The sequence below is a fragment of the Hemibagrus wyckioides genome, linkage group LG04, assembly GCF_019097595.1.
Source record: "Hemibagrus wyckioides isolate EC202008001 linkage group LG04, SWU_Hwy_1.0, whole genome shotgun sequence".
NCBI lineage: Eukaryota > Metazoa > Chordata > Actinopteri > Siluriformes > Bagridae > Hemibagrus > Hemibagrus wyckioides.
This window is the reverse complement of record NC_080713.1, coordinates 26178848-26189408: the sequence shown is the minus strand read 5'-3', so window position 1 is coordinate 26189408 and position 10561 is coordinate 26178848. Positions and strand designations below refer to the sequence as shown.

Genomic DNA, 10561 nt, shown 5'->3' with positions numbered 1-10561 from the left:
AAGCTTTACAATAGCATCAAACAGAAATAAAGCAGAAATATTTGCTTGACCTTTGCTCAAACTTGTGTTTAAGTCTTATTGTGGATCGTTAACCAGCCAAGCGGAATCTCTGTCATAACTCAGCTCTTTATGTAGATGCATTGCATTCTGGGACAATGTTTACTTTTAGGCAGGATTTCTTATTAATATCACGTCATACACTGCAGGAAAACGCTTGTGCTTTTGTGTTTGTGACGTCAGAGTGACGTCAGATTGACTGCTCTCATCTGACAAGTAAGGGAGATACACCATTAAACTAAATAAAATCACTCAGTGTGTGTGTGTGTGTGTGTGTGTGTGTGTGTGTGTAAAGCACTATTGTGTAGTAATATGACAAGGGGTTCTTCAGCACCAAGTGACCCCGGGTGAGAAGGGCAGATAGAGAAAATGAAGTACTGCTCTCTCCGGTGAGAGATGTGTGACGTGATCGGACGCGGCTAGCACGCGAGCGTGAATCTGATTGGTTGGAGTGAACAGTGAAAACTCGTGGAATCAGACGCGCGCAGTTATTCCGCTCCGGCTCCAATACACACACACGCACGAAGGCACGCGCGCGCGCGAGCGAGACAGGGCGAGAAAGAGTCGGTATTCGGTATCTCTCCATCATTTCATGTCATTTTCATAGAAAGGAGAGAGAGAGAGAGAGAGAGAGAGAAGAAAAGAAAAGAAGTAATTCCCGGATAGTGATACTGATATTTTTGCACTTTTAAAGGCTGCGTCCTGGGAAGGTGTGTGTTTTTTGGAGAACTTGCCTGGATCCTGTAGAATAATCCGAGATGGCTTTCATGGTGAAGCACATGATCGGTGGTCAGCTGAAGGATCTGACAGGAGGATTAACGGAGGAGAAAGCGGATGGAGAGAAAGGAGACGCGGCGGCTAAAGGCATGACAGAAGAGGAGTATGAGCAATACCAACAGCAGCTCGAGGAGGAGAAGTAAGGGGGGGGAACACACACACACACTTTCTCTACTGATTAGGAGTTATTTATCTTTACTTTAGGAAATTATTAAGGGTTTTAGATGGAAAGTACACTTATATGGTCAAAGGTTTGTGGACAACTGACCATCATCTGACTCATATGTTGAACATCAAGCATTAAAAGAAAAATGAAATCTCTTCATAGTGTATATTTTGTATGACATACCAAACAGAACAAATCTCTCAGTAAGATAATGACAATTGTCTCATCAAATTTAATGAGCTCAAGCATCTATAGTCTACATTTGTGTCCTGCTGGACCGGGAGGTGTTCAGGTCAACCCACAATTCTTCACCTTTTCCATCAGTAAAATTTATTGATGCATACAGAAGGAGTCTATATGGCTAACATCACATTACAGATTTATTCCTCCTTATCTTGGCGTTATAATAACCTCCACTTCACTCATCTCCTGTACTAGATGTTTGCGCTCATCATTCAGGCACAAGGGCATTAGTGATGTGTTGAGGTCAGGGCACTCCAACCTTAAAACCTCACACCAGGTCTTAATGGAGCTCACTTTGTGCACAGGAGCATTGTCATGCAGGAACAGGGATGGTGTGAAGGGAAATTGTAATCCTACAGCATACAGAAAGCATACAGAGCATACAGAGATGTTCGATACAACGTGTTGTGTGCTTATAACTTTGTGGTATCAGTTCGGAGAAGGACCACGAATGCACGTGAAGGTCAAGCGTCCACAGACTTTTGGCTGTACAGTATAAGACGAAATACAAAAATGACAGCAGATACATTTCTGAAGTAAACACTGTAAGCACTCCCAGTGTGATACTCTTTCTTTGGATATAATAATAATAATAATAATAATAATAATAATAATAATAATAATAATAATAATAATAATAAGATGCATAATTACATTTTAGAGTAAAGCTTCTAAGACGCATGTGCGTTTCTGAGGAAAAAATACATTACATAGAAATGTGTATGCTTGATGATACCTCAACATGGAGCGGTGTATTTTAGTGCGCTCTAAATACCCAAAATATAACATGATGATAATAAATAGAGATGTAATAAACATAAACAATGTTCTATCTATCTATCTATCTATCTATCTATCTATCTATCTATCTATCTATCTATCTATCTATCTATCTATCTATCTATCTATCTATCTATCTATCTATCTATCTGTCTGTCTGTCTGTCTGTCTGTCTGTCTATCTATCTATCTGTCTGTCTGTCTGTCTGTCTGTCTGTCCGTCTATCTATCTATCTATCTATCTATCTATCTATCTATCTATCTATCTATCTATCTATCTATCTATCTATCTATCTATTCATCTAAATGATCATGTTTGGAGATTTTCTTCACTTTCCAGGGTTTTCAAGAGACTCGTCTGATATTTGTATAAATAATATTATTTAAAAATAACTATTTTCCTGCATATACATTAGACAAAAAAAAAAAAGATTGCCCTGCCTTTTTGCCACAGAGTAGGAGGAATATGAAGAAGCATTAAAAAAAATGAAATCTATTCATAGTGTATATTTTGTATGACAACAAAAACAGAACATACAGTATGAATCCTTCTCAGTAAGAGAATGACAATTTTCTCATCAAATGTAATGAGCTCAAGCGTCTGTAGTCTACAGTTGTGTCCTGCTGGTCCGGGAGGCGTCCAGGTCAACCCACAATTCTTCACTTTTCACTGAGCTTCTGTCATTCTCCATTTAGTAAAATGTATTTATGCATACAGAAGTCTGAGAGCTTCGGGAAAAAAAACCCTCTGAGTAATTTGTGTAAACGATGCTCGACACGGCTCTCATTACGATTTATCATGGTTCCACTACCAAACACCAGGTGTTAAAGTTATTAATAGACGCCAAAAAATTGCACTCTTTAACATATGCAAAAATTCTACTAATCATAGCTGTCTGCTGTCATTAGTGCACATGGAACGTAAACTCCATCAGAGCCAATTATACCCAGAGACGAGCGAGCCGTGCTGGAGCTGTGGCCATATGGTACTTCATCATTTTCATGCTTTGTTATGCGTGAGCTTATTAGTACTCGCTTAAAGCAAAAGTTGTCCTGGATGACCCACAGGGTGATGAGATAGGGAGTGCACCTCTGTCATCGTACCCAGATTCCTCACCTGGGTCTATCTAGATTGAAATGGCTACCTGTTCTGGATAGGTCTATCCTGTCAAGTATAGCTGAGGTTTTGTCCAAATCTAAGCAGCTACCTCACAGATTACAATAGCTACCTCATCTGGGTCCATATTTAAGCAGCTACCTTTCCTGAGTCTGTCAAAATCCAAGTGGAAGCCTGGTTAAATTTAATAAGCTAATTCATCTGAGAGCAACCAAATCCTAACAGCTACCATATCTGAGTCTGTTCAATTCAAACAGTTACCTCATATGAGTTTGTTTAAGTCCCAACAGCTACCCTATCTGAGTCTGTTGAAATCTAAACAGCTACCATATCTGAGTCTGTTGAAGTCTAAACAGCTACCCTATCTGAGTCTGTTGAAGTCTAAACAGCTACCCTATCTGAGTCTGTTGAAGTCTAAACAGCTACCCTATCTGAGTCTGTTGAAGTCTAAACAGCTACCCTATCTGAGGCTGTTGAAGTCTAAACAGCTACCCTATCTGAATTTGCTGAAATCTGAACAACTACCCTATCTGAGGTTTTAAATCCAAACAGCTACCATATCTGAGTCTGTTCAAATCTAAACAGCTACCCTATTTGAGGCTGTTGAAGTCTAAACAGCTACCCTATCTGAATTTGCTGAAATCTGAACAACTACCCTATCTGAGGTTTTAAATCCAAACAGCTACCATATCTGAGTCTGTTCAAATCTAAACAGCTACCCTATCTGAGTCAGTTCAAATCTAAACAGCTACCCTATCTGAATATATCCAAATCCAAACATCTCCCTCCTCTAATATAAAACAGGTACCTCACTTGAGTCGGTCCAAATCCAAGCATCTACTTCACTCGAATCCACCCAGATCTAAACAGCTACTGTAACTGAGCCTGGTCCACATGCGAGAAGCTACCTCATCAGAGTCTGCTCAAATTCATACAGCTACCTCCTGAGGGTCTGTCCGAATCCAAACAGCTTTTTCATCCTGGTCTGTACCCTAGTTCCAGTGCTGGGTTAGCTCTACAGGGATTTAACCTTCATCATAACTTTCCATTAAAGTCACAGCGAGGCTCGGATTGAGCTGCTGGATACAGATCCGCAGCTTCCACTGAAAGAGAGAAGGCTCTTTGAATCTCCATCCAGGATAACTGTGTAAAGTAAATAGAAAATAAAAGAAAAAACTTGTTTAGGGTGTAATTGTCTTGCGGTTCTGAACGTGTGGTGATTTATCAGATCAGTGGACTAGGCTCATCTGTCAGAAGGTCACATGTATGACAGGATTGTGAGTAAGAGCCACTTCATCCTGCCACAGTTCAGTTCAGCCTCCTGCGTGTATAACACAGGAGATGAGGAAATGAATTATGAACACTAATCATAGATCAGACCGAGCAGGCGTTACATGACCTTCAGTAAACAACACTCGTGTTGTGGGTGCACTGAGGTCACAGGATATTGGTTTGTGTTTGTACATGTGAGGGTCACTGACCGACGTTTATTATTAAACTGTAAGGTACAACGTTTCCCTGGTTTTTCTCTTAGATCACTTTCCACTTTAATTGAACAGGCAGATCTTTGTAAAGGCTTAATATTGTAATCAGACTGGATTTGATGGTTGTGTTCAATGTAAAACTAAGTAAAAGCTATATTTTCTCCTCCTCTTTATAAATGCGGAAAATTTAAAATAAATAAACTTGCTTTATCACGTAGTACTAGATTGCATAAGATGACAAAAATGCACAATGATCCATAATATGTAGTAAGAATAATTATGATCATTAATGTTATTTAGACAACACGTCACATATATTAAAATGTAGCTAAATGTGCTTTACAAAGAAAAAAAGATATGTATAATAAAAATGTTTAATGATATAAATGTATGTATTATAAATATGTAATAGAAATTCTAATATTAAATAATGACTTCAAAAAATAATAATAATAATTTAGCACTTTTGCCAAAAAATACATTTAATATTTATTACAAATATTTATATTTGGAAGAAAATTATTGGGCTTTAAATAACTTTTAAAAATATGTTTTAATCTGCTTTTTAAATATAAACCTGAGTAATTCATTTGGTTCCGTTTCTGTCTCATGTCTGCCCTCTGGAGGTCTCCTGGAGTACTGCATCATCATCATCATCACCATCATCGTTATCATCTCTGGGCTAAATGATTATAAATGTCTAACCCTCAGACCCAGACAGGACGACTACAGATTTAGTCTTAGCTAAGTGGTTAAGGGAAGTGGTAGCTTAATGTTTTAGGTGTTGGACTACTGATAGGAAGGTTGTAAGTTTGAATCCCAGATCCATCAAGCAGCCACTGTTGGGCCCTTGAGCAAGGCCCTTAACCCTCAACCGCTCAGTTGTATAAAAAAATAAGATAAAAATGTAAGTTGCTCTGGATAACGGTGTCCAATGGAAGTACTTTAATAGAGGTGATGTCATCGAGTTTTTATTGGAGGACTAACTGATGTGTCATGTGTTTATCTGCCTGCCGTTTTTTAAGTGTCGGAAATTTTTTCTATTCTTTTGCTGTTTTTACTTCCACTCTTTACTTCCTCGTACCATGTACTTATATCACTGCTCTTTTTGTTTCTTTTTACCGTTTGCTCGATTCTGATTGGTCAGAAGGTTTCTACGCCAGCATCTATAGTAAGAGCGTACCTAGTTTTCTGTGTGGAGATGTTTATTTAGTATTTATTTAGTTAGAAATAAAGCTGCACTTTTTACTGAGAAAAAAATGGAAGAGGGAAAGGAGAGGGGGGTCATTTGTGTCGGTCAATCGATCATTTGCGAATTAATTTCAGGATAGAGAGAGGGAAATAAAAACAGGATGGTGAAAGAATGACTGTTTAGAGCTGCTAGAAGTAAGAACAGGAATCTATCTTGCTTCATTCCATCGTATTTAATGTAACAATAAACGGATAAAACGAACTACGTGTTGTTTGTTGCATTGTTGTTAAACTGCTGTGCATGAGAAAGAATATAACACTACAGGAAATGCTGCTATTAGAAGATAATTAACTTCACCACTGTAACAGTAAAAGACGGCATCACGTTACCCTGACACTGATTATTTTCCTGCACCAGCGCACCCTAACTCTTACAAACACTACTCCTGGTGCTGAAATCACCTCCTAACATGAATAAATCAGTGTCAGACCAGACACTGTGTGTGTGTGTGTGTGTGTGTTTATTTTCGACTCAGACCTGTCACTCTTTGCTTGCAGGCGAGAACGAGATGCCAATTTTGCCCAGAAGAAGGCGGAAAGAGCCACAGTGAGAACTCACTTCAGGGAAAAGTACAAACTCCCAAAGGTACAGCTGCATCACACACACACACACACACAGGTATACAGATCATATCAGAAATCAACAGTGTGTTTATCAGTGCTACACACCTCGTAGTAAATCTACATGGCTTTTGCGTTATAAGACTTTTAAGCCTGTGTGTCTGTACATGATCGCTGTAAATGTCAGCGCAGACAATAAACTTATGAAGTTACATAAGCCTGGTAAATTTATACATCAACATATTTAATTACAAAAATATATATTTTACTAGAGTCTGATTTATTTGACTGATTTTAACTGATTACTAATTAATTATTAAATTATTTATTATTTAATACATGAATAAACGTTTGAGAATCCAGGGGAAGGTGTACAAGACAGTGGTGAGACCGGCCATGCTGTAGGGTTTAGAGGCAGTGTCACTGAGGAAGAGACAGGAGTCAGAGCTGGAAGTAGCAGAGCTGAAGATGTTGAGGTTCTCTTTGGGAGTGACACGGTTGGACAGGATTAGGAACGAGTACATCAGAGGGACAGCTCATGTTGGACGTTTGGGGGACAAAGTTAGGGAGGGCAGATTAAGATGGTTTGGACATGTTCAGAGGAGGGAGAGTGAGTATATCGGTAGGAGAATGTTGGACATGGAGCTGCCAGGCAGGAGGCAAAGAGGAAGGACAAAGAGGATGGAATAAATGAGGATATGAAGCTAGTGGGTGCAAGTGTTGAGGATGCAGAAGATAGGGATAGGTGGAGAGAGATGATTCGCTGTGGAGAAGGGAAAAGCTGAAAGAAGAAGAAGCTCTAATTCATCCCAAAGGTGTTCTATCAGGTTGAGGTCAGGACTCTGTGAAGTTCCTCCACACCAAACTCACTCATCCATGTCTTTATGGACTTTGCTTTGTGCGCTGGTGTGAAGTCATGTTGGAACAGGAAGCGGTCATCCCCAAACTGTTACTACAAAGTTGGGAGCATGGAATTGTCCGAAATGTCCTGGTATGAAGCTGAAGCATTAAGAGTTCCTTTCACTGGAACTAAGGGGCCGAGATCAACCCCTGAAAAACAACACCTGAATTCAATGATTTGTGTCCCAAAACTTTTGGCAATATAGTGTAGGTTCACTTCCGTTAAAGCAGCTACGTTCCATTTTTGGAATTTTGACTGTTATAAAGTTGTGACACTGGAGACTCCTTCCTGACCTTGACGACCTGATCAGTGTTTATGATCATTAACATGATTGTTATGGAATAGTAACAGAAATATCATCAGGTATTATCGTGTGTGTGTGTGTTTCAGAACGAGGTGGATGAGACACAGATCCAGGCTGCGACACAGGATGTGGAGCTGCCCACAGAGCTTGCGAAGATGATTGCGGAGGACAACCAGGAGGAAGAGAACAAGCTCTCGGTGCTGGGGCAGCTGTCCAGCATCCAGAACGTGGACATCGACCACCTGAAGGACAAAGCACAGGCCACGCTGGAGGAGCTGAAGAACTCCGCAGAGAAGTGCTCGCTCATGTGAACTTCTCTTTTTCTTTCCACTCTCACTCTCTCTCTCTCTCTCTGTCTCTTCTCTCGTATAACATTAAAACACCAAGCACACTTTTATCTACATGTCTGTCTCCTTAATGCCATGTTGAAGTAGAGAAGCTCCACTCCACACCTCTCTCCCTCTCTCCCCTTCTTTTCTTTTCTGGTCAATCCCATACATTGCATTAACACACAATAGGAGCAAAACACTGCCAATTGTACCAGCTGCCAGGTTTGATGCCAAGTCCGTGAAGGTTCCTGTACACACACTGAGCAGCACATACGGCCTCTCACACATCCCACATATCCATCTCCTCCATCTGTGTGCCAGAGCCTGTGTTGTAGATTTAACATCACTGCTGTTTGTTCGGGAATATTCTCAGAGCTGGTGACTTCGGTCCAAGCCGACATGGGGAAAGGTATTTCTTTAGCATTTCGTCTAAGTTTCCTCAGTCAGATTATGCAAAACATACCACCAAGGCTTGCGAGAGTTTTCTTGAATAGAAGCAACTGAGACAGGGTTTGTCATGAGAGTCTAGACCAGGATAAGATCTGACTCCAGGCTCCTCTGGTCTGGACCATCAATTGCTTTTAAATCTCAGATAATCAGGGATAAATAAATAGACTGCAGAGGATATGATGATAGACAAAAGAAAAGATGGAGTCATGAATCTAGTACACTGCCAGTATATTGCTGGAGGAACAAATGATTTCATTTCACAATATGGCTTTCACTTGAACTGTTCAGCAGCTTACAAAAATCACACTAGAGCCGACACACACCCTCTAATTCACCATTTTATTACTCACACAGCTCGGCCTGATGTGTGCACAGGATGTAGGATACTTGGATTTATCAGGTTTATAAAATCATGCCCATATTTTTGTTCGTTTTGGGTTTTCTTCTTTAGAGTAATTGAAGGAGCAGCTCTTCTGTTACACTGAGGGCTGGCTTTAAATCATTTCATCTGTAATAATGAGTTAATTCATTACTTTTTCCGTTAGATATTTCATTTTTAAGTGTATTTACTGCCCAAAACGTACATTTCAATACAACATCAGCCTGTCAGACAGTGGTGCTGGACTTAATAATGCTCCATTGGTGAGCTGAAATCATGTCAAGATAAGAATCACACAGAACTTGGACATGCCTCTTCTCCTCTGACTCCACCCTTACTACCCTTTATTCACTGCTTACAGAAGGTCATATGACTAACTATATGTACACTAATCATATCTTAAAAAGGTTATAAAAGGTTAAAGGAGCTGTTTGTAATATTTGAAAGTGTTTTTTTTACATCTATAACAATCTATATCTAGAAACAGGAGTCACGATATCTCAGTGGAGTTGCTCGAGCTGATTTCTTCATACAGGCTTCTGGCCCTGAAATAAGCTCCGCCCCCCACACAGCTTTAACAAAGCGTTTCAGCTCTGCAAATTTTCTTTGAAAGACACTTTTTTTTTATTTCAACTGAGTTTGATTAAAGGAATAGACGAAGCCTGGTGGATGTTTTAAATGCGATTGTAATTCCCCTTGAACGCGGCAGAGTGTGGGAAAAAATGACAAAGTGCTCCTTTAAGAACGAAGATCTGTGACTGAACTGAATTTCATTTGAAAACTGTAAGGATAAAGCAATAATGTAGATAGGATGCGTCTACATTTAGTCAAACTTGAAAAAACACGTCCGGTCTCCGTGTCTTGAGAACAGAGACGGCTTGGGTTTGAGCCATACAGATCTCATACAGACCCCGAACCCTTATCATCGTTTACCTCCCACCCAGTGGTGCTGTCTTGTGCAGGTGATTGTGTGTTGTCTAACAGCTACCAGCGTGTTGTTCTTTCTGACTGTTCCCCATTTTAAGATCACTGTACTCAATATTATACATACATATATATATATATATATATATAAATATATATAAAATAATCAAACTGTCTTTTACTGAACAGTTTGGCTCTCCAAGTTGATGGTTTATGGTTTGCAATAGCACAGATGAAGATCATTTCTGCCAACATTTGTTTTGCGCTGTGTGCTTTGTGTAAGTCGTGCTGTGACAGTTGGTTGCAACAGTTTTGTGTAATTGCTATTTTGATAAGCACCAGTGAAAATACCTAGTGCCATAGAGCATTGCCAAGAGTCTTAAACAGTGTGTCTTTGTGCTTTTGTAATCTGTAAGGGTGCAATATAATCCTGTATATACAGCAATACATATACAGAAAGGTGAGGGAAGCATGTTAATGTTTATTTATTCTTTGTCTTTGTTTATTTATTTATTTATTACTTGTGACATGAGAGCATGACTAAATCCCAAACCTTAAATATTCTTTTGATTTTCTCCTCTGTATAATAATGTGTATTATATAATAATGTATAATAACCCCCCCTGGATTATGTTAATTTTATGATTTTCACTGTGGAAGCTATAATAAACATATTTTTTTTAATTACGTCTTGATTAACTTACAAAACCATGCTTTATTTGACGCAGGAGCTATTCGCCTGGAATTGCAATACCACCTTTGGCCAGCAGGTGGAGACATTAGTGACAAACAGAAACAGTCACTAATATATTCTGCATTGTTTATACATAATTAATATA

The 10561-nt window shown here is 39.3% G+C and overlaps 1 protein-coding gene across 1 annotated transcript; it reads left to right on the top strand.

Annotated features, from left to right (window-relative positions):
* Positions 1–544: 544 nt before the first annotated feature.
* On the top strand, positions 545–10406 carry cplx3b (complexin 3b). Its single transcript, XM_058387145.1, has 3 exons — positions 545–973; positions 6373–6460; positions 7727–10406. Exons 1-3 carry the CDS (start codon positions 816–818, stop codon positions 7949–7951), a joined length of 471 nt encoding a protein of 156 aa, XP_058243128.1. The 5' UTR covers positions 545–815; the 3' UTR covers positions 7952–10406.
* The last annotated feature ends 155 nt before the right edge of the window (positions 10407–10561 follow it).

Coding starts and splice junctions, on each gene's coding strand:
- cplx3b (XM_058387145.1), top strand. CDS start 816: ATGGCTTTCATGGTGAAGCACATGATCGGTGGTCAGCTGAAGGATCTG. Junction 974..6,372: donor CAGCAGCTCGAGGAGGAGAA/GTAAGGGGGGGG, acceptor CTTTGCTTGCAG/GCGAGAACGAGATGCCAATT. Junction 6,461..7,726: donor AAAAGTACAAACTCCCAAAG/GTACAGCTGCAT, acceptor TGTGTGTTTCAG/AACGAGGTGGATGAGACACA.